Genomic DNA, 24917 nt, shown 5'->3' with positions numbered 1-24917 from the left:
TTTTAAATGATTGATAAATTTTCTTCTTCTCTAACAAATATGAGTTCAATTTTTTCTTCTAAGTTATTGCCTCTTAATGTAATTTTGCTAAAATTTTGTATTTCAAATAAAGTAACATGATAGGAATTACGCATTTGATATATGTAAAAGTTTTTCATAATATTTAAAAATGTCCCCTTAAAACATAATTTATATATTATATGTATTATATAGTTATTTCTTACATGTTCGTTGAAATGTAAATAATATGATTCAATTTACATACTACAAATATAACTAAATATATACACTAAAACAGGAGTGAAAACATTCATAAAAGCGAAGACTGATGATTAGAAAAAAAAATAATATTGACGTATTATAAAGCCAATTCCTATGATTTTCCAAGGCTAGCCTAAGAGTTAGTTTTTCCCAAGCGGAAGCCTTACATAAGTATAAAGAAATATGAAATACTTATGAGCTGTAACTAACAAACAAAGTGTTATTAACCAAAAATATGATAGCCAGTTAAAAAACTTTAAATGGACTTATGGATACTTCTGATAAGAATTTCATGGTATGTTTGGTAGTAGGGTGGTGTATAAACAACATACAACAGTCATACTGATTTTCCCAGGCGAAGTTCCCTACAGTCCTATGTGCAGAAAAGCTTTGCTTAAAACATAAACTATAATAAATAGCAATATATGTCAATAAGGGGAGCAAGATTATATGCAAAAATCAATAACTTATATTATAAGAGTGTTCCAATGTATTAGCTAATTATTGGATGAGAAATAAGTATTAGCAAATATCGTCAATTACTTTGTTTCATTTAGGGCAGATATAATAATTTTTTGTCATTTATATTTGCATCGATTCAAAATTGTCACATACAAAAATGGATATATAATACGTGGATATTGTAAGAGATTTTTGCAAACCCAGATAAAATGTTTCTGGCTAATATAACGATACTCCCCATCCCCAATTAACAACTTTTGTTGATAAAATGACAGCACAAAATGTAAATCTAACTACATTGTTGAAACACCTTGTATAATATTAGATTATTTATAAGCCATATACTCGAATAAAAAATTCTATTTATTTTATTTCTATATCTACATGTCAACAAATAAAGTTTTTATGAGTTTTTATTTTTTTGAGTAGCGAAACTGTTACATGTTTCAATATGTTAGTCTGTCCTTCAAGAATTCTTTGGGGGAGATTTAAGTTCTACAATTTTTATAGCTGCTATTAAAGATTAAGCTTTTAAATTTCTTTGGATTTCTGCAGGCATGAAATATCTAACTTACGTTATATATTCAGCCCCCCCCCCCCCCCCCCCGATGTATCAAAATGGTTTGATTTTATTTTGCTGCGTCGCTACATGTGTATGTTTTCATACTTGTGTTATATGGGTATTTGCTTTTTATTGTAATATTTATATTGAATAAATACAATTTACATGTTGTATTTGAATAAACGATATTTTTTTATTTATATTCTGTTTGTAGGTTTTGCGATTTAAATATGATAATGATATCCTTTATAGGACGGAATACGCCATTAGATCTTATTTGGTAAATGTGTGGAGTATGTCTTGCCAACGAAGTGTATGATTTGATAACGTGGCCAAACGTCCAGGATATAACGAATTCTTTGTTTTTACTACCTTTGTTTGAAATTCCTAATATTAATCAAATGACTCTTTTTCAAGCCAAGACATTCCCCAATTCTAACTATTTATATTGCACATGTAATAGAAACAGAAGAACCATATTTAATGTCTATGACGAGGTGTTTGGTCGATTTTCGTACCAATACTCTACCCCACAACTAGCGGGTCATGGATTAAGTCCAAAAAGGATTATGACAGTTAAATTTAAATTATCTTCTCTAAAACTTATAACTATCAAAGGCAGAATTTTATCAGTAAGAATTGAAGATTAACTTATGTTCTATATTGGGATTATAAAAAAAAATAAAAAAAAGGAAATGATTATAAAACCAAGAATGACAACATACATAAGAAGCGAAGCACAACAATATTTAGAAAACAAACAGAAAAAAAATATATAGTGGATGCTAAAAAATCAGATGAATTGTCTAAAATGATTTCAGAAGGCTATTTGATATTGCAATTGAGCTATCTACCGTTTTATATAAAATTAAACAACCCTTAGAACATCTAGAACTTATTTTCTATCAGACAAACCTGCTAAGAAATATAAAATCCATTATTATTTCTATCTTCAGTATCCGATGAGATGATTACTTTTACTTTTAAAATCCTACTTTGATACATTCGGAACAATATATTATTTTTTTTGCAATAATCTATTTTAGTATTTTAAATTTGTAAGTGTTCTTTTTTATTTAAACCTTTAATTTTTTATTTTAAAAATAGAAAATTATATTAATCCCATTTTCCTTATTCCATCCAACGACGACGACATTATTATGTCTGCTAAATGTGTACACTCACCACCTCCTTCTGTTGCCACACTAAATACGCGTAGCAGAAATGTGTATTTAGTCTGTTACTGTAGGATTCACCAAAATATCCCTGCAACACCTTCTGTGATCCAACTAAATTCTGCTCCGAGATAAACACTGTTTAGTCTATTGGCATGAGAAGACAGTAAAAACATGGCATCGGGCCGAGATCACGGTGGTCCAAGAGGAAGGTAAGCAGGTTTTAGGCCATTTATTCCGCTACTGTGGATTGACAGTGGCTCAAATGCGTAAAAATATGTAATTTATGACCAAACCTTTCAGAATTGTCCAAAAACTATCCTTCAAATTGATTATAACAGCATTAATTTAACTTGATAAAATATCAAAGTTATGGAAAAATTTAATTTTAAGCTTTTTGTAATTATTTTATATGTAAAAATATTGAGATTTATGTTAACTTTTAGTTAAATGTATGATAATTATGATTATTTTTTTCATGATTAAAGAATAAAATAATTTTATAATTAACTTTTAATAAAACAAACCTCTAAATTTTAAAACTTATAGGGAAACCAAAGTAAATTTTGGATAAGGCTTTATCTTTCATTAATTTTTAACATGTTTAAATTATTTAATATCGAATATTATTCACGTCACCTTGGTTCGTGTGGATAATTAACCTGTGTCAAAAATAGTTTTCTTCAAGTTTTAATAATGTTGAATTTTATGACTTAAATTTCTATCATTCTGTCTATCACTGAAGTACTTTGTTCTTTAAAAATTAAGATAAAGCTTGATTGTTAGTACCAACTTCCTTAAAGAAAATTTGGATTTTTATCTATAAGTTTTTATCCTAAATCTTATAAATATATGTAGGTCCCCTATACTCTGCCATGCAATACCTGTAGGTTTCAGAGAAGCAGCTTATTTAGATAATTCTATGCAGTAATTGGATGTCTGATCTATAAGAATGTCAGCTTAAATGTTTGTCTGTCTTTATTAACCTTTTTCCAAGACAATTGTGAACTTATTTTCTTTTTTTGTCCTTTTTAAGTAATACCGCGCGGAAAATAATTTGATGGTGCGTTGAATGAATCGCCCCGGTTTAAATCACCTATAAACGATTTAAAGATCAAGTTCAGATGTTTTTTTAACACGTAATTTTAAACAGCACAAGGTTTTTAAAAAATAAATCTTGTTAGGTACTTAATAGCTAATAATTTCAATTTGTATATTTTATTTTTCCAGATATGGCGATAGAGGCGGCGGCGGTTATGATGGCGGCAGAGGCGGATATGACGGCGGAAGAGGTATAACTAATGTTTGATTGTTTACTTTTATTATCTGTAGACGATTTTTCACTGTCCTGAACTTAGACGTATTACTTTTTTTGTGTCTAAATAATAAATTTTTAGTATAGATGTATAACCAGACAACTACCTCGATCCCCCTGGTAAGGACCGTTTCCGTCTGGTAGCAAATTGCTTTCTGCTCTTTTGTAGCGACTTGGCTGTGGTTATATTCCCGACGCTATTGGTTGATTTTTAGGCGTTATCCTCTTAGAAATTTTTTTTTTCAAATTGTAAAATTTTGGTACTCCTAATTGTAACAATTTTGTACTTAATTTATGCACAATTTAGAAATCGGGATTTAAGTCATTTTTACCCTGACTACAACATGGTTGCATGAAAAAATTAGAATTACGGATTGGTTTAATAAAAAAAGCACACCCTATTCGGTATTAAAATTAGAATTGAAAGAGGGTTCCGAGTTCGTCTTAACTAACAATAGATTTTGTATTTTCAAATTCCAATAACACATAGGTTGACTGATTAGGTAGATACTTTTATTATGACCTTACTTGTATTTATAGCATATGATATATTTTTCAGGTGGTGGTGGTAACAAAACTGTCCCAGACGACCCTCCATTCACAGCCTTCGTAGGAAATCTGCCCAGAAGTATTGTCCAAATGGATATCGACGCCATTTTCGAAGTAAGAACAAATACAAATATTGTGACAGACTTTCTTTTTGCTATTTTCCAGTGCTGTGAATCCACTTCATTTTTGGTGGCTCCTGGCTCCGCGGAGTCACCTCTGAGAAATGTGGATCCGGATAGAATGAGGATGAAGCTCCTACTCCGCATCCTAATCAAAATAAAAAACTCAAAAAAAATTTCTAATTTTTTTCTGTAAAAAATATATTTACTATTTGGTTAGATCCAAATTCGATAAGAATCCGTCAGTTTTATGCATTCATTAAGCTATTCTTCACTAAAATAATTAATTTAGGGTCTCAGTGTTCGAAATGTACGCTTGGTACGTGACAAAGAAACAGACAAATTCAAAGGATTCTGCTATGTTGAATTCGAAGACAAAAAATCATTACAGGTCAGTAAATAAATTACGCCAACCTAAAAAAAGATTTAAACACGCAGAAAAAAATCGATTATTCTTAATTATAAAGTAGTAAGTATGTTAGAAATAAAGGTACGACCACTTCCTTGCAGAGTAGATACACTTTTAATATTAAACAGTACCGTTGTAAGGTTTATGGCAATAGATCAATTCTAACTTGTCTAAATTTATACTGATAAACTCACCTTTGAAGTAAGAAAATCACTCACTTTAAAGTACAAACTGTTGATTGTGTTAATTAATATTTTAATTGAAATTGATCCTTCATCGGAATTATATAACATCTTGTAACTAAAATAAATACCTACAAAGAAAACAATTTAAACACTTATATGATATTAATAACAAAATCTTAATATTTCTAAAAGTACAACTACATTTTAATTGCTTCTCCTTTCAAATTATTTAGAAGTACTTTAACACCTCTCCACGACGCCATATAACCTAAGCCATGCCCTGGACCTATACTAAGCTTCCCTAATTAAATAGAACGAAAATTACAGGCATACTGAAAAAAATCTAATTTTTTTTATAATTTTTTGTTGTAGGCTGCTTTGGACTTTAACGGCGCCTTGGTTGAAGACAGACCCCTAAGAGTGGATGTGGCAGAACGAAGAACAGACAGAGATGGGGGTAGGGGAGGTGGTCGAGGGGGCAGAGGTAGGTTATTTCTTCAAGTAGGTAGTTGGCATCAGGCTGTTTATTACACTGATCCCCAAAGTTTGTAATAACGCTTTCTTATTCGTTGCTTTAACAATTTGGGGACCTTAGTAAATTTTGATTGGTCAGTTCATTAAGTTGAGTGTTCAAACCTTTTAACTATTATTTTTAATCTACAGCAAGGGTGATTTGTGTATCTTCATTGAGAACTATAACTACTGCTAGATCCTTAGCAACTGACAGACAGACAGAAGAACATCTCGTTTCTATTATTTAAGGATTATTCAAATTTCAGGTGGTGGACGTGGAGGCGGTCCTGGGGGCCGGGGAGGTTTTGAACAGAGAGGTGGAGGTGGCGGTTATGATGACAGAAGAAATCACCATTCAGATTATCATGGAGGTAACTTTTTCTTATTGTTAAGAATAAATAAGGTGTTGGTTCGCGGCTAAATTACACCGCGTAATACTAGACCCGATGAAAATAGCTGTATTCTGTATTCAATGGCAGGGTTTCGGATCCGCATTGATTTTATGCGGATCCGGATCCTCAAAATTTGGTCAGTGCGGATCCGGATCCGGATCCGGATCTTTGACAATAAAAATAAAATCACCAAATTTTTCAAAAAATTTTATTCTTTAATTCGAAGTCAAAAATACTTTTAATTTTCAAGTCTGAACCTAAACCTTAAAGATTGGCTCTCATCAAGAGAATGTCTGAGATTTTTTATAAATTTAGGTAGATTTTTCCATTTTTTCCGCATTTTTTGGAGTCTAAGGATCCGGATCCGCATTTTTTTTGCGGATCCGGATCCGGATCCTTGGACTCAAAATATGCGGATCCTTGCGGATCCGGATCCGAAACCCTGTTCAATGGGGTAAGAAGGAGGCATTAAAATAGCCTAATACTATCCCAAGGCTTTAATAAAACAACCTAAAAGCATCCCGTGACCTATGGGGAGCTTACCAAAAAAGTTTAAGTCTTTTCAGTAGGTAGTAATTGAAATCTTCAGCTTAAGACAAAAAACAACAATTTAATAATACAATAGGAAACAGGAAATAGATTAATACTTAAGAAATTTTGTTTACATGTATCTTTTACTTTTCTTAGCTTGTGACGAATGAATGAAAAGTTTAATTCAACGGTCAAAACTAATATTTTTATGTTCATTCCAATTTTTGATTCCTAATACCTAACTGCTTTTCTTATAGGATATCTAAATGTACAAATCACTGCAACAGGTTTAAGAGATTTTAAAGTAAATCTGTTTCACTTTAAGGCTAAGTGGTTTTCTATGCTCTTCATATTGTTCTAATTTCATTTATTTTCAGGAAGAGAAGGAGGTCGAGGGGGAGGTGGAGGCTACAGAGACGACAGACGCGATCATCGCGGCGGTTATGGCGGTGAACGGCGGGAGAGAGGTGGCTACGACCGCGGTGGTTATGACCGCAATGACCGAGGGTATGACGGTGAACGGGGAGGCGGTGGTGGCGGTGGTTATGACCGCCGGGAACGTAAAACGTCTGACCGTGGCAGTGAGTCTGGTAGAAATGAACCCCCTTCAGGTATGTTGTATGTGATAGTTAGCTTGTTTCTCCAGGAAGGCATGTATGAAATGGTTCAAGTATTCGCTATCTAAAACATTTCATCTTTATATTTAAGATGTTATTAACCCTATCATAGCGATGGCATTCAAAACATTTTTAAACATTGTTTCTTGAATAAAAACATTTTTGTTTGCATCCCTAATTTTTAAAGATTATTTATTCGCTAATATAATACTAACTTTAAGTTTTTTTTAGATGATTCTTCACAGAGACGTCCTCGTCTGAAGTTGTTACCCCGCACAGTTGATGCCCCTGTTAACCAAATTGCTTCTGATTTGCAGCAAGCAAAAATATTTGGCGGCGCTAAGCCAATTGACAGGTGACTTGTTTATGTCAACTTATTAAATTGAACATTATGTTATTATTAACACTCAGAATGAGCCCATCGATTGCAAGACCTTTGTCCCTTTACTATCATCCGTATAATGAAATAAAAGAATATGTGTGTGTCCTTTTGAAACAAGGATCTTGACCGCTGAACTGATATGGTTTTCCATTCACAATGTAGCTTCTCATATGTCCTGGGAATGTTTATTTGTATAACTAGTGTAACTTTTATAGTAATGACTAAATCAACCAGAAAATGTCTAAGAATTATAATAGAATTTTTAAAATTATTTAGTAGGTATTTGGTTTGTATTTTACATCAGACTTGAGTTATTAATACTTGGTTTTAATACCTATGTGGCAGGTGTTCAAGACCCTTATACCTTTAGAATTGACATCTTAAATTAATTTAATTCATTGCTAATGATAAGACAAATACATTTGCTGACAACATTAAAGATAAAACATTTTTACATTAGGATAATTTAAGAAAAGTATTTCTTAACATTATACGATTTAAGAATTTTGTTGTTGTTGTAAAACTCGAGAATTTAATTTTGATTTTTTTAGGAAAGAAGAAAACGAGGAGAAGAAAGAATAGCAGAATCGTATCTGTTAAAAAGGAATTCATCAAGTTATATTTAAATATTTGTTATACATTTTTCCCATTTCGGAAGGGTGTAAAAATACATAAGCAGGGCGACCACTGCATACTATATATACTATTTATACTATATAGGATGAATTTAGATACTATATCATACTATACGACCAAAATTTACTATATATACTATATATTATTACCTTTACTTGACCAAAATTTACTATATATACTATATAATATTACATTTATACAACAAAAAAACGAATATTGTCAGTTTTGTGACTACGCCTCTTAAGGAGTGTTTTGTCTTATTTTCACAGTAGGTCTTCTCCTATTTCTAGCCCCTGCGGGGGGCTCAAAAGATACTGTGATACAACAAAAATGTATAAAGCTCTACAGTAAGAAAGATATGAAGAAAATCCTTTAAAATATATTTTTGTTTGTGATTATGATTTAAATATCAGTTATTTTTCATATCTTAAGGGTGAGGGGGAAGTTTTGCCACTTTCGCTTACTCCGTGATTATTAGGCTAGGTATTAATGTGAGACTATAGGTTATTTGGGATAAAAGTTTACTTTTAGGTAGTAGTTCACTTATATTTATTATTTTTTTTTGGATAAGTCTCCAGGTTCAGGTGCTGCAGGCTAAAAGGTGGTTTCTGGACACCTTGTAAAAATTGTAAAATTTAGAGATCAACAGTTATCTTATTAAACAAAATGTGCATTTTTAGGATGTTATTAACATATCTGAAGAAAAAAATTTAAATTGGCCTCAAAGTTCTGGTCCTGCAGGCAACCAGGTCCACTCTGGACAGGGAACAGAACATGCATCTTTTGGATTAAAATATCTGGAAAAAAGTTGAAAATTAGCCCCCAGGGTCAAGCCCTGCAGGCCTCCAGGTCCACTCTGGAGAGGTAAAAAATCAAATTTCTTATTTTAAGAGTTAGAGGTCTATTTTATGGCTATACTCAAAAAACGCCCATCTCAGAAAACGCCCATCTCAGAAAACGCCTATCTCAAAAAACGCCCATCTTAAAAAACGCCTATCTCAAAAAACGCCTTTTTCATAAAATGCCTACTACATTTTTAACAATTGTCTTGTAGTGAAACATGCCAGTCTAAGGTATTTGGGCCACAATTAAGCTAGAACAACGTTTAATACCTTTTTGGAAATGGCATAAAGATTAAGCTAGGGTTATTATAGCAACACATAATCTAAAACGAGTTTTAAGGTTACAAATCGGCCTTTGTAGTCGAGAACGGAGAAATTTAGTGGGCCCTAGTAGAGTATCCAGGGTAAACTATCAGCGCAATTCGATTATGCCATGTTAAACATAAGCGCTGCTAGCTCGGAGAACACATCCTCCATCGTCCAAAAATTTTTATGTGCAAAAAGGTAATTACATAAGCTTTTTATAGTGTGGTCAAACATCATGATTGGTCAAGTAGTTTTGGTGCTATGGCCATTAGAAAAAAGTCCGGATTTATGTGGCGCACCCTGTACATTATAAATCTTCCTTATTTAAAATATCTATCCCTGAAGTATAATGTCACTTTTGTACATTCCTTAGGCACTTTTTATTTTTTAAAGCATTCATAAAGATGTTGTGGAATTTTGATCTGGTTTTTATTATGCTTAAAAGAAATTTTAGATTCATATTGTATAATTATTAAATACACAAATAATATACAAAATATTTATTGAGTATGATATGGTTTAAAATTATCAGAATTATATAGCTGTTCCTCAAAATAAAAGATAAGTTTAGAATTATTATCATAAATTATAAAGGGGGGGGGGCGTAATGACATTTATTCGTAATCCGTGAGCAAAATGGTCTAAAAATTTGGCTAGACCCTTCAAACTTGGTATATAAGCCTAGTCCTATAGGTATTACATCTAAATGGCAAAAAAATCCAAAATTTTTTATTTTAAGGTTAGGTTAGGTAAGAAAAACCCTGCGGAAATGGGGTTTTTAGGCTTTTTTTGGTCTATTTTGATTTGGAAACTTACCTTAAATTGTTTTTTCTTAGGGTTTTAACTTAAATACACTGTATCTATTCATATGGACATTATTTAAGATGATTCAGCAAGTCGGGGACCGACCCCAGAGGGCTAGGTGGGTGGCCTGCAGGGGTTAAGTGCATTTTTCCCAATACATATGTTGTGATACATCTAATTATAGGTTTTTTAGGTCAAGGAACTCAAATTTAGAGCTAAAATAAGCATTAGACTAATCTGAAGCTAGCCCCAGCGGGCTAGGTTGGTGGCCCGCAGGGGTTAAGTGCATTTTTTCTAATATATATCTTGTTATATATCAAAATATAGGTTTTTTAGGTCAAGAAACTCAAATTCTGAGCGAAAATTAGCATTAGACTAACCTGAAGCTAACCCCCCGGGCTAGGTTGGTTTTCTGCAGGACTTAAGAGCATTTACCTAACCTAACCTAGAAACTTCCTTATAATTTTACTTGGATTTTTTTAATAAACTTTGTCTATTAATGAGGAATTTATTTAAGATAATCCAACAAGTCGGGAACCGACCCCAGCGGGCTAGGTTGGTGGCCCGCAGGGGTTAAGTGCATTTTTTCCAATATATATCTTGTAATATATCAAAATATAGGTTTTTTAGGTCAAGAAACTCGAATTCTGAGCGAAAATTAGCATTAGACTAACCTGAAGCTAACCCCCCCGGGCTAGGTTGGTTTTCTGCAGGGCTTAAAGGCATTTACCTAACCTAACCTAGAAACTCCTTAAATTTTTACAGGTTTTTTTCTTGTATAAACTGGGTCTATTAATGAGGACTTTATTTAAAATGATCCAGAAAGTCGAGTACCGACTTATCTGAAGCTAGCCCCAGCGGGCTAGGTGGCTGGCCTGCAGGGGTTTAGTGCATTATTTTCCAAAATACATCTTGTGATATATCAAAATATAGGTTTTTAAGGTCAAGAACTCAAATTCAGAGCTAAAATAAGCATTAGAATAATCTTAAGCTAACCCCAGTGGGCTAGTTGGATTGCCCAGAGGGCTTAAGTGCATTTTACCTAACCTAACCTAGAAACTTACATTTAATATTTAGAGCTAATAATAGAATCTGACTAATTTGAAGCTAGCCCCTGCGGGCTAGGTGGGCTGCCTGCAAGGCTTAAATGCATTTTACCAAACCTAACCTAGAATCTTACTTTTTGAAGGTTATTTAATTGAATAAACTGTTCATGAGAACATTATTTAAGAGGATCCAACAAGTCGGGGACTGACCCAGGCGGGCTAGGTTTTACATAGATACACAGTGTTTAGTCCTAAAGCCATCATTTAAAAGATTCTTCATACAGGAGGCTGACTCAAGGAGGTCCCCAACTTGCTGGATCATCTAAAATAATGTCCTCATTCATAGACACAGTTCATTCAAGGAAAAAAACAAAAAATAAGTAAGTTTCTAGGTTAGGTTAGGTAAAATGCACTTAAGCCCTGCAGAAGATCTACCTAGCCCACAGGGGTTAGCTTCAGGTAAGTCTTATGCTAATTTTAGCTCTGAATTTGAGTTTCTTGACCTTAAAAACCTATATTTTGATATATAACAAGATGTATATTGGAAAATAATGCACTTAACCCCTACGGGCCACTGCCCTAGCCCGCTGGGGCTAGCTTCAGATTAGTCTTATGCTAATTCTAGCTCTGAATTTGAGTTAACTGACCTAAAAAACTTATAATTAGATGTATCACAGCATATATATTGGGAAAAATGCACTTAACCCCTGCGGGCCACCAACCTCGCCCGCTGGGGTCGGTCCCCGACTTGCTGGATTATCTTAAATAAATTCCTCAATAATAGACAAAGTTTATTCAAGAAAAAATATGTAAAAATATAAGTAAGTTTCTAGGTTAGGTTAGGTAAATGCTCTTAAGCCCTGCAGAAAACCAACCTAGCCCGGGGGGGTTAGCTTCAGGTTAGTCTAATGCTAATTTTCGTTCAGAATTTGAGTTTCTTGACCTAAAAAACCTATATTTTGATATATTACAAGATAAATATTGGAAAAAATGCACTTAACCCCTGCGGGCCACCAACCTAGCCCGCTGGGGTCGGTTCCCGACTTGTTGGATTATCTTAAATAAAGTCCTCATTAATAGACAAAGTTTATTAAAATAAACCAAGTAAAATTATAAGGAAGTTTCTAGGTTAGGTTAGGTAAATGCTCTTAAGTCCTGCAGAAAACCAACCTAGCCCGGGGGGGTTAGCTTCAGGTTAGTCTAATGCTAATTTTCGCTCAGAATTTGAGTTTCTTGACCTAAAAAACCTATATTTTGATATATAACAAGATATATATTAGAAAAAATTAACTTAACCCCTGCGGGCCACCAACCTAGCCCGCTGGGGCTAGCTTCAGATTAGTCTAATGCTTATTTTAGCTCTAAATTTGAGTTCCTTGACCTAAAAAACCTACAATTAGATGTATCACAACATATGTATTGGGAAAAATGCACTTAACCCCTGCGGGCCACCCACCTAGCCCTCTGGGGTCGGTCCCCGACTTGCTGAATCATCTTAAATAATGTCCATATGAATAGATACAGTGTATTTAAGTTAAAACCCTAAGAAAAAAACAATTTAAGGTAAGTTTCCACATCAAAATAGATCAAAAAAGCCTAAAAACTCCATTTCCGCAGGGTTTTTCTTACCTAACCTAACCTTAAAATAAAAAATTTTGGATTTTTTTGCCATTTAGATATAATACCTATAGGACTAGGCTTATATACCAAGTTTGAAGGGTCTAGCTAAATATTTAGACCATTTTGCTCACGGATTACGAATAAATGTCATTACGCCCCCCCCCTTAATTATAATTATATAGCTGTTCCTCAAAATAAAAAATTAGTTTATTAGCAATTTTGTTATATCTTACTTTCCATAGATGATGAATTTTGGGGGAAAAAATAGGGTGAGGGTATTTTAATGTCTTTTCCCTATATTCCTTCTTATTTTTATCAGATTAAAAAATGATGTACTTTTGAATAAGCTTCAATAATTAAACCCTTTCCTATAATGAGTTCTCCCTCCAATAATTTTCTCCCATCCCCAATTTATTTAAACCTTCCCTATTCTCTTAATATAGCAGCTACTCTTTAGTTTACCATTTTATCCATCTTTGTACATAGTTTATTGACTGGTTGATTTGGTAACTGTTTATTTGTGTTTTAAATAATAGATCATGAATGACAAGTATTTTATTATTCTATTGAGTACTGGCTATAAATTATGATTTATTTTTCAAAACGTAGTAGGCGTTTTATGTAAAAGGCGTTTTTTGAGATAGGCGTTTTCTGAGATGGGCGTTTTTTGAGATAGGCGTTTTCTAAGATGGGCGTTTTCTGAGATGGGCGTTTTCTGAGATGGGCGTTTTTTGAGATAGGCGTTTTCTGAGATGGGCGTTTTTTGAGATAGGCGTATTTTATTCATATAACAGAAAATGCATTTTTTTTGGATAATATTGACATATCGGGATCCAAGTTCAGGTTCACTCAGGACAGGTAAAACTTATAAAACAGAATATGTATTTTTTTATATTATTAAGATATCTGAAGAAAATATATAAATCGGCCTCCAAGTTCAGGTCCTGCAAGCCTTCAGGTTCACTCTGAACAGGTAAATAACAAATTTCTTATACGGAGAGTTAGAGGTCTATTTATATAACAGAATATGCATTTATTGGAATAATATTAACATATCGGGATCCAAGTTCAGGCCTGCAGATGTTTTCTGGACAGAGTCTACATGGAGACCTGCAGCACCTGGACCTGGAGGTCAATTGTATTTTTCTTCAGATATGTAAATAACATCTAAAAAGATGCTGATGGTGTAACTAACCTCTAACTCTATAAATAAGAAATTTTTATTTTACATGTTTAGAGTCCACCTGGAGGTTGATTGTCATTTTTTCTTTAAACATATAAATAGCATCTATAAAGATGCTTATGTTGTTTAATAAACTAACCTCTAACTCCTTAAATATAAAATTTTTATTTTATTTGTGTCTAGAGTCCACCTGGAGGCCTGCAGTACCTAATCCTGAAGGCCAATTTTATTTTTTCCTTCAAATATATAAATAACATCCAAATGTAAGCTCATTTTGTTTAACAAATATACCATTAACTGTTCTATTAAGGTAAGTTTGATTTTTACCTGTCCAGAGTCTGCAGGTCGATTTAAATTTTTTTCTTCAGTTATGTTAATAACATCCAAAAAGATGCATATTCTTTATTTTAAGTTGACTTCTAACTCTTTAAATAAGAAATTTGAATTTTTTACCTCTCCAGAGTGGACCTGGAGGCCTACAGGACCAGAACTTGGAGGCCGATTTAAATTTTTTCTTCAGATATGTCAATAGTATTCAAAAAGATGCATATTCTGTTTTATAAGTTGGCCTCTAACTCTTTAAATTAATAAAAATACCTATAACCTGTCCAGAGTGGACCTGGAGGCCTGCAAGACCAGATCTTGGAGGCCTATTTTATTTTTTTCTTCATTTATGTTAAAACATCCAAAAAGATGCATATTTTGATTTATAAGTTGATCTCTTACACTTCAACAGAAATTTTAACTTTTTTACTCGTCCAGAAACTTCCTTCAAGATAGCTTGCATGCAGCACCTGAACCTGAGACCTAACCATAAAAATGATTAAATATATGTGAAATACTAACCAAAAGTAAACTTTTATCCTAAATAACCTATAGTCTCACATTAATACCTAGCCTAATAATCACAGAGTAAGCCCCTTATATGTGTGTGTAGCTATAGTTTCTTAGTGTTTGGACCTAAGTAGTCATGGAGGAGGATGAGAAACTTTTGTATGCTAGCACCAGGGCCAGCTCAAGGTCCAAGTACAAGTACTTGACCCGCTGTCTCAAGGGACCTACTCTTTATTTCCTAACCCTGGCAGGTGTCCTAAATTAAGTCACCTTAATGAATGACGCTCTCCACAGAGGAGCTTGGTTAAATTTGTACTTATGTGATATTGATATATGTGAAATTGCTTTGATAACAGCTTTGCTTTGAGTTATTATTGAAGATGTTTATACTATGTATTACTAAATAAGTCCGATACTATATCATACTATATGAGTTTAAAAAAATATACTATATATACTATATGGATTTTAAAAATATACTATAAAAATACTATATTTTTTTTGTTTTGGAGTGGTCGCCCTGCATAAGTTTGTTAATTTTAGAGATAAAATTAAAGTTCAAAACTTAATTTGGATCATGGAATGAAACGAAGTAGCGGGTTTCGTCGTATTTTCTCTTATTTCTCTGCGGGGCCTAGTTCCTAACCCTGCAGGAACCGGGAAAATCATTAACATTTACCTAACCTAACCTAAATTAATTTATCAAAAGCTACTGTGAAATTACGACGAAACCCGCTATAACGTTCTCTTTCCATGATCCCAAAATTCTTCATCTAAACGTCTTCTTAGGTAGGTACTTACTTAAGCAATAAGAGATATTTAGATTTAAGGCTAAACAAGATGATATTTTCCAAGTACCTAAGGCTTTTTCAATTTTGACCACTAGTGGATATTTCCCTAGTACCAAGAGACTCTGTTTTCAAAGGGACTAGAAAATTTGCCTCAAACCATCCCAAGACTTAAATCTAAAAATGAAATAGCTTTTAACCATCACGGGACTTATGTGCTGCTTACCTTAAAATAGAGAACCAAATCAGTGCAGTACAGGTATTGATATCTTAAGCTTCAGACAAAAAAACCTTACTACCTACTATATATAAGAGTATATAAAAACAGGATAGAAAGGTTTCTTTAACTACCATGAAATTTACTTTCATAACTAGATGAATTACTATTCTAGACGTGTACTAAACGTACACTGTGCATAATTTCACCAATACTACGTAAACAAAGAAATCAGATTAATAAACAAACAAGAACAAACCCTTAGCGAAGTCAGAGTTAACCACAACAACAAAGCGTTCCAAGTTCATTATTTCTCAGCTGTTACATATTAATAATCCAAGCTAAATAATAATAATATTATAGAGTGATTGAGAGGCTGGCACAATTTTCTGGCCTCTGCCACAAACACGACACGTGTTTTGTTTGAACAAGTTTTCTGGACTCTGGTTTCAGAAGATTTTTGCCCAAGCTATTGATTGATTTTGCGCTGTAACAACAAGTGTTTATAAAACACTGTGTAATAATTTTTATTAAAACACAAATACATTACACCACAGTATCTTCTTTATACCTATCTACGTTATATCAAAATGTGAATTTTTACAGTGTACATTCTTTGTTACAGTACACTTTGTGCTTTGTGTACATTATGTACTAAAACTAGTTTTGCAGTACACACAGTGTGTAGTTTCTTATACAGATATGTTTATGTCAAAGAGTTGCTTCACATTAATTTCTTATACACTAACAATAATGATAGTAATAAGATTAAATATTACTCATAAAAAAGATGTATTTAAAGAACATTTGCTCATAACATACCAAAAAAATACTTTAATTAAAACCATATAAAGTCTTCAGATGTATTTAAAATCAAAGGTTTAACATTTTGATGATTGCCAAGGGGCAGGGCTCATTTCACCATTTTTGGTATAGTTAATTTTATTAAATATGAACACCTAAAATTCAAAAGTCTTGTTTTAAAGGAGACTATTTTTTCCATAAAATTAATTTAAGAACTGCCCCTTCCTCCCTCTCATATTCTTACAATCTTAAAAATCTAGGAAAATAATGTGTAGCAACTCTGTGACATATATACTTGTGATAATACAATATTAAATCATAAGTTAATATAATTATATTATTAAAGATATGTGAGATTATTAGTTCAACTATTTCTACTTGATCATAATAATCGACAATTTTGTTTTTCTTTTAAACTTTTTCTCTCTTTTTTTTTGTTATTTTTATTTTATTTTGTATTTTTCTCTTCATTGTAATTTATTAATGTTAAAAAGGCAGACAGAAACCTAATTCTAGTTGATTATTATTGTGTAATTTTAAGGAAAAAATCTATAAAAAAAATAGTAAAATATTGCAGCAGGGAGGAAAGTTTAATAAGTTCTGCGTAGTGAATCTGCTGCTAGTATCAGCTGCCAACATCAACTGCTGATCAATAGCTGCCAAAAAGTCGGTAATAAAAAATATACAGAATTAAATAAAATCGAAAATTTATCATTATAATCATCAAAACCTTTTCTTCCACTCATTGTATTTTGTTTATTTTTTTCTCTATATTTTTATATATCTGTACTTTGTAGTAACAAGAATTATTGACCCAAAAATGCTTGATTTATTTTTAGTTTTTGTTTTCTCTAATTAGTTTTGTAGTCAATAGTTCTGTATTAAACATAATATTATCGCTGTTTTAGACCTTAGCGTTTGTTATAGAGTTGCTGCTTTCTACCACAGTGGTATTATTTACTAATATTATGGAGTTTATAATATAACATTCTTAATGAATTTATATTATATGTATTTCTTAATATTGAACTAAAACAACCAACTGCCAATCGCTTTTAAAAAGTCCACAATGTTAGTTTATTATCCCACTGTGGCCTACAAAGGTACCAGGTACACTTCATAGTTTTTATTTGAATATCTTGAATCCCAGTGCAAAGTTAATGTATTGAAAAAAAGCAACAAATTTATTTTGTTATTTCTTACGCATTAATTAATATGATAATTAATTATATTTTATGATTGATGTCAGTGTGACCGATTATTTTGTTAATATATTCTTCAAATTCATCTCAAATTCTTATTTATTTATTAACATGTAATTTTTTACTAGGTATATTCTGCACAAGATTTATTTTTTTCCCATGCTGCAGAATTTTTTATTTGTTTTCCGCTCCTGTTTTTTTCCAGCAAGGAAGGGGGGAAAATGGAAAAATATTTACAGAACTCCTAGTTTTATTCATATTAACCCCCTATCTTGCATATTCCTTTAGTTTTTTTTACACCAAGGAGGGGAGAGAAAAAACTTTTAAGCTGTTACCAGGGATATTCTTTCCCCTAATTTCATTGATATCTTGCAGTTTTTAGGCGTCATCCATATTTTTAAATCTAGATGTGAAATTAAAATTTTGATGACCTTGCAATTATATTACATAAATGTCTAATCATAATTATCCCTAACATTTGTTTTAACAGATTTTGCATTCTCATTTTCTTTGTTATGCCTTATTTTATTTTGCCAATGTCAGCTTAAAATTAGATGATTATAAAATCATTCAGCAATGCAACTAGAATTGAAAATGAAAAATTGCAAGATCAAAACTAGTTTTGTTAAACCCGAGGGACGAAGGCCCGGGCTAATGAAAATCATATGGTAGAAATTTTAGGATTATTATTTTTATATTTGTTGAAATTGTCTGTAATACGATGCTATACATTATTTTTAGTTTGGTTGAGAACTGGTTCTAATACAGCGGATATTAATAGGTTTTGAAGCCATACTGGGAAAAATTTGATTTTACCCTACCCCCCCCCCCCCCCCGCGAATCATTTTAATTTAGACGCCAATAATAGCGCTTTTTTTTCTTATTTTGGCCAAAAATCTGTAAAGCGCTTCCCTAGCAACATCTAAAATATTCAAATCTTTACGTATTGACGCGACGTAATAGAGTTAGAATAGTTATTAGAATAAGAAAGACTTATTTCTCTGTTCTATAATTTTAAAAAGTCCATGAGCAGAGCCATATCTTTATGCAAAGGTAGTTGCCCTATTAACAATTTCCAGAGTAAAGTGAGGAAACCCATATGTGTACAGTCTACAATTATTTCCGTCTAATATTAAAGCAAAACAAACAAGTATTTTTGCAAGCACAGATAGACGTTTGCAGTTATATAAAAATTTGCGATACGTTTATGTAATTATTTGTAGAAAAAAATACATGTGTTTTTTAGGGAGTTGATGAAAAAATAAATCATTTTCGAACAGGGATGAAAGTTGCCAAAGTTGAGAATTTTTGTGTTGATTACAGTGTTTCCAAACATATGAATGAAATGCAACCATAGAAGGCGAAGGATTTTTTTCAAAATGCATGGATAAGACATTGGCAGATGAAGTAATGTACATTTCCAGTAATGAATAAGTTACACTATCTGTAGATTACATTTAGTGGTTGCATCGTTTGGTCCTTCAACCTATTGAACCAGCCAATGAAAATTCAATAATGGCCACAAAGTTGTTAAGAATCGTTACCATAAAACTTTTGGGACTAGTGAAATAAACAGCCCAATGTCCCCCTCCCTCCTTGTATAATAAAAACTTCACTCCCTGATAATAGAAGTTATTTGACGTCTGAGTCTCATTTTTAACTTGATCTTACTCCTATTTGCTTAAATATAACCATGGCCTGAGTATGGAAGGCCAGTAGGTGGAAGGGGTTAAAGCCTTTTTTGCATTCAAAATGTTGATTTCCCTCCCAAAAAAAATTAATTATCTTTTCTATTGAAATTTTTTCCCAACTCTAAAAAGCTTGGACGTCCTTTATAGCAAGTATCTTGTTAAAACCTACCATAATGATTCATGAATGTAAGCCGCAGTGGAAATAAAAATCAGCATATCTTTGTGATGCTGTGAGTAGACTCGAACCATCAAGTTGTAAAACTAAACATAATCGTCCATGTTACACGGATTATTTAGTAGCTGTGTTAATAAAACGTAAATATCACATTTCATTCAACACATATATGAAGAATAAAAAATAAAGTTGCAAAACAAACTAAAAGGATTAAATAGTTAATCTATAATACAAAGTAGCTTGATATATGTCTGTCTCTCCCTTAAGATCTCGGTAACCACTGAACTGATCGGATTCTACTCTTCAGGGAATATACCTACTGGTCCTGTTGTGGTTTTAGACTATTTTCTTTTGAATTTGATACTGAGGCAGATCCATATTTTTTTCCCCCGAAAATTTCTAAATTGATACAGGGGCAGCTCTACTTTTTTTAAATTACCTCTTTGGGTAAAGCCCCTAGAGGCTAGGGGCGAAGCCGCTAGTCTTAATATATAAAGTAGTAAGGTTTTTGTTGTCTGTTGCTTAAGATTTTGATAACTTCTGAACAGATTGAGCTCTCAATTGTCTGGAAACTTCTTATCCCTGGATGGTATCAGGATATTCAATTCTTAGATATAAATATGGCTTTAGGCTTATTCCTTCGAATACAGAGCTTCTAGATGCTAGGAGAGCAGCCTCTAGTTTCACATAAAAGATGTTGGAAAATTGGTGACGTTTATTTTTATACTTCATATATAAATAAAAGCAACTATCTGTGTCTAGCGTAGATATTAAATTATTGAATTGTTATTAACTTTTCTTTTAAAGAGCCAATTCAGTCTGAATTTGCAGCACTTTTTTCTATTAAACAACCACAAGCTTTTCCGTAGTATTTTTAGCAATTATGTGCATGGTGAACTATAAATTGGTGTTTAAGTAAGAGATATTGGGACGTTTTCCACAAATTCTTCGGGGTAATTTTTTAAATATCCCATTATGAGATATGGTTACAATTGAATTCATCCTTAGTGCCATTGTCCTATCTTGCCCTAGCTATTATGCGACATGCATAGTCATACAGCCGCGCCCTGTGCACGCACAGTACAGATGTGTATATGCGCGCACCACCAAGGGTTCCGGCTTAGTCGCGCAACCAGAAACCTTTATTTTCTTACGTGCACTCTAAAAAATAGACATTGGTGCATAAAAAAGATTATGTTTCAGCAGCGAAGAAACTAAGTTATTCCGTGAATTTATTATTTATCTGTTTTAAAGAATTTTTTTTCATTGGGATCAAATGAACTAATTAACTGTAAAAATACAAATTTTTGCTTTCATTTTCACAAGATAGTTATATACTATATACCTTCACCATGAGACATAAGATTGCTTTAATATTATAAGCAAAGATAATAATATGTATGTTACAGATATAAATGAAATTACAGGCAACCCTTTATTAATAATCAAGGTAGTAACTTTTTAGAGTGTATTTCTAACCCTGTCTGTCTGAGTAAAAATCTTTGAAGAAAATAGCTGATTCTTAAAGCCATCTAACGTAACAATAGAATTTAAAGCATATTGAAAATACACCTATACTGTTATACCTATAAAATAGTCCCTATGAAAATCAATTTTATGAAGAAGATAGGGAAGAGAGAAGAGAAGCTGGTTGTAAAAGGCGCATTTTTAGCGCGGAAAAGTCTTTGTGTTGCCAAGAGGAGGAAGGTTATACTGCGCGCTGCTTTTACCAAGTCCGCGCACAAACCAGTTAAAATTGCTATTAAAGAAAACGTTTTGTAGAAATTGATGAAAATTGTATATCTATAATACAAAGTAGAACGATGTCTGTCTGTTTGTTTGTTTGTTTGTCTGTCTGTCTGTTTGTTTGTTTGTAGCGAAGGATCTCGCTAACCACTGAACCGATCGGGTTCTCCTTAACAGGGTAGATTCTCATATGTCCCTGGAAGGTTTATAACTATTTTGGGGGAGGGTACCACCACCCTCCCTAGAGAAATTAAATTTTTTTTAAATTTCTCAATTTTAGAAAGAGAGTTCAACGAAAAACAAACATCAAACGTAAATTTTTTTTACTTTTTCTTTTAAAATCTAAAATAAGAAATTGAATTACTAAATTCGACTCTCTCCTCCTCAAGTGCCCCTAGAGGCCTCTAGGGGCGTAGCCGCTAGTCTGTTTATAAAGAAATAACAATTTAAAAAAAACTAATTTGATATTATAACACATAATAAACACTTTTATTAAAGACAAATTGTTGACATGGTCAAAAAAATGGCAACAAAATTCTTAGAGATTAAAAAAACATGCATCTTACAAATATTTGAAAGTTATTGTATCTAAATCAGTACATTTTAAAGTTGTTTTTAAGCTTTAAAAAATATTCTATATTTGCATTTATTTTATTTCTTTTGCTATTTCAAAGTTATAACTTTTTTGTATGGATTATTGGCTTCAACGAGTTAAGGCGCAAATTCTAACATCTGATTTTTTTTCAGTTTAATTTTCATTTAACTGCTGTTTATACGTTTTTATACATACATACTATGTGATTGTTTTAATACTATATACATATTACATAGTATTTATATAAAACTAGTCTCTAAATCTCGCTCTCAAAGTGTTGCTCAGATGTTTTTGTATATATGTGAATTTATATATTATAGTTATTTTCTCTCTTTCATATACTTTTAAGTTCAACCTCTCCTCTAAACACGTTTTAAATATTGATATCTAAATTATTATATGGTGGTCGAAAGAGAAATTGCAAAGAAAATGAAGTGTTTTTTACCACGTGGATTTTTTCACCATTTTAGTGGATTTTTTAGTGATATTTTCGGGATATTATAAATATATTTATTTTAAATATGTTATTAAGTAAAAATAAACATATGTTATGACAAACAGAATGAATTTATGCCAGTTTTTTTACGTAATTAATAAAACAAAGGAAAATAAATGCTTTGTTTTATATTTCATTTTAGATTATTTTTGTTTGTAGCTATTTAATTATTTAGTTTATCTTTGTCATCAATTAAATTTAAGTTCTTCTTCTAAAAAAAATTAATATTACAACAAAAAAACAAATGTAAAAAGTGTATAATATTTTTTTTTTAAATTCGATACTTTCTATTAATTGAAATTACAATATTGTTCTAAATGTCAATACTTGTAGCTCATACCTTTTTGAGATCTTAATTTTTGGCGTGCACAGCAATTTACCAGAGGGATGTACACTGTACAGCCTTGAGGGAGTGAAACATGGGGAAAGCAGCCCTACTAAATTTAAGGGTTTAGTTGGGTGCTGACACCCTACATCTGTTTTTATTATTATCGAATTATTTTTATAAATCCTAGCACAATAGAGATAAACCTAGAGCGAGCTTACATTACCCTAACTTAGGTTAGATTAGCTTTCCTTCAAAGTGTCTTCTTCTCTATTTTGAAATAAATAGATAATTTAAACCTCTGCGCGGCATACATCTGTCTTTACACCATTTCAATCTTATTACCAACACATATCTATTGCTGCATTTCATTGCGGACGGATGATCAAATATACATTTTTTTCTGCCAAAAAGGTGTATTTAATAAAGTACAACTTATGTCTAATAGTGAAAATGCATTTTTACGGGGGTTTAGATTAGCCCGAAACCAACCCAAGTCTTAAATTTAAAAAAAAATAGCCTAAAAAAAGCTTTTCTATAATGGAGAAATTTATTGGTTAATACATTATTGAGATGTTAATATTTAGACCTACAATAAAACCTCTTTACTTCTTATTATAATAGGATGTGGAAAAAGTCTGTGGGAATTTAATAGATTATTTTAAGATAGACTTTGAAAACCTCCCTATACCATGATTGCAGTTGTATGTTATAAGCCTACATAAGCCTGTCATAAGGGAGGGGGTGGTGGAAATTATCGTTATTTTTATTAGCCAACTGTTAGAAACATTTTATCAGGGTATGCGAGATTCTCTCACAATATCCACATTTTGTATATCCTTTAACCACATACATAATGGAAACAAGGATAATTATGAACATACTCCACATGGGGCGCAGTTATATTTGTATTTTATAAGCCTACATAAAATGCACCTACAACACTCCCCTAAACACAAAAAGACCAAGTACAAATATGTATATATTTAATTAACGGCGTGCCCAGGGTTTTGCTAGTGGGGTGTATAACCTTTAGGGGTATAAATATAAGAGGGATTGTAGCTCTTCCTAACATATTCTCAAAATATTCTTAAAATTTTAATATCTGGTAGTTATTAAATTATTCAAATCCAAATTATTCGAATAAAGAACATACGTCCTAATTACATTGATACTTATAGATAGAGTATCTACGCTTTTTGGAAACTAATATTTGTTAAATTAAATTCATGTGTGGGATCGACTGTGGTTTCAGTCAGGGAAGGATAGAACAATAGCAGATAAATTTATCTACACCATAAGTCTCCCCTTATCCAGAAAGATACGAGATTAAGATTTGGACACAACTAGTTCACAAACTGCCCAGTCAAAATTCATTTTAGGTAAATTTTTAAATTAATGAAAAGATGGTGGTTATAAATCTTTGGGTACCAGTGTAATTTACAGTCCATATCCTCTCCCTCCCTGCAGAGTTTTCATCTGTGTGGGATGGTTAATAAGCTTTTAAGAAACTTATTTTTACACATTCAAAAAATAATAAATAAGTTTATGTCCTTATCTATTTCAATAATGCTATAAAAAGATTTGAATCTATATGAAGTCCAATTCTAAAATTTTTTTATTAATGTGCATTTACATAAATTTACTTTGTCTGTCCGTCTATTTAACTTATCTAAATATTTTGGTAAATATTGTGCTTCGCTACTTATGGATATTTTCATCTTTTTTAATATTTCCCTAAAATAACTTCTATTTTAATTAAAAATGGTCCAGACGACCAAACCCTTTACCCTTTAACGCTGGATATTATTTTTTTAAATTACTATTATTATTGAAAAAGTTTAAAAGTTTTCATTAATTACATTAATATAAGAGACAAGTAGCTAATAAAAATAATGCAAAAAATTTCAAATAGTTATCATCTTTTTATTATTGTAGGATTAAACAAGATTTCTAAGATAACACTTTAGAATGAGTCAGTACGTCGTACATTCAGCACATAATTATTTTGAGTTTCTAAGCGAATCGTGTTAAGGTTCTTTATTGATGATTGTTTTGAAGATTATTTATAGTGAAGTTTTTCTGTACTTACTAACGGTTTTCGAGTTAGAATTAATATTTGGTATTTTAGTTTA

The 24917-nt window shown here is 31.9% G+C and overlaps 1 protein-coding gene across 6 annotated transcripts; it reads left to right on the top strand.

Moving 5' to 3' along the window:
- The first annotated feature begins 2463 nt into the window (after positions 1–2463).
- LOC145313908 (eukaryotic translation initiation factor 4H-like) lies at positions 2464–17839 on the top strand. 6 transcript variants are annotated; one of them, XR_013877551.1, is made up of 12 exons: positions 2522–2672; positions 3691–3754; positions 4334–4438; positions 4736–4834; positions 5410–5521; positions 5817–5921; positions 6851–7084; positions 7322–7445; positions 8024–8076; positions 15924–16458; positions 16828–17502; positions 17656–17839. XR_013877551.1 is itself a non-coding variant. In XM_080153565.1 (10 exons), the coding sequence occupies exons 1-9, from the start codon at positions 2635–2637 to the stop codon at positions 8052–8054; spliced, it is 909 nt and encodes a 302-aa protein (XP_080009691.1). In that variant the 5' UTR covers positions 2464–2634; the 3' UTR covers positions 8055–8076; positions 15924–17839. The 6 variants fall into 6 exon arrangements, 1 of the variants encoding a protein (XP_080009691.1); XR_013877550.1 differs by having other exon boundaries at positions 15924–16466; XR_013877548.1 differs by having other exon boundaries at positions 16828–17839.
- Positions 17840–24917: the final 7078 nt, after the last annotated feature.

The sequence above is a fragment of the Acartia tonsa genome, chromosome 3, assembly GCF_053477335.1.
Source record: "Acartia tonsa isolate MP-2025a chromosome 3, ASM5347733v1, whole genome shotgun sequence".
In the NCBI taxonomy this organism is placed as follows: Eukaryota; Metazoa; Arthropoda; class Copepoda; order Calanoida; family Acartiidae; genus Acartia; species Acartia tonsa.
The sequence above is the reverse complement of the archived record's forward strand: the minus strand, read 5'-3'. Positions and strand labels throughout refer to the sequence as shown.

Bases quoted from the DNA above. Each gene is read 5' to 3' on its own strand.
- LOC145313908 (XM_080153565.1), top strand. From the start codon at position 2,635: ATGGCATCGGGCCGAGATCACGGTGGTCCAAGAGGAAG. The intron at 4,835-5,409 runs GTCAGTAAATAA...TTTTTGTTGTAG, and splicing joins AAGACAAAAAATCATTACAG to GCTGCTTTGGACTTTAACGG. The intron at 7,446-8,023 runs GTGACTTGTTTA...TGATTTTTTTAG, and splicing joins GGCGCTAAGCCAATTGACAG to GAAAGAAGAAAACGAGGAGA.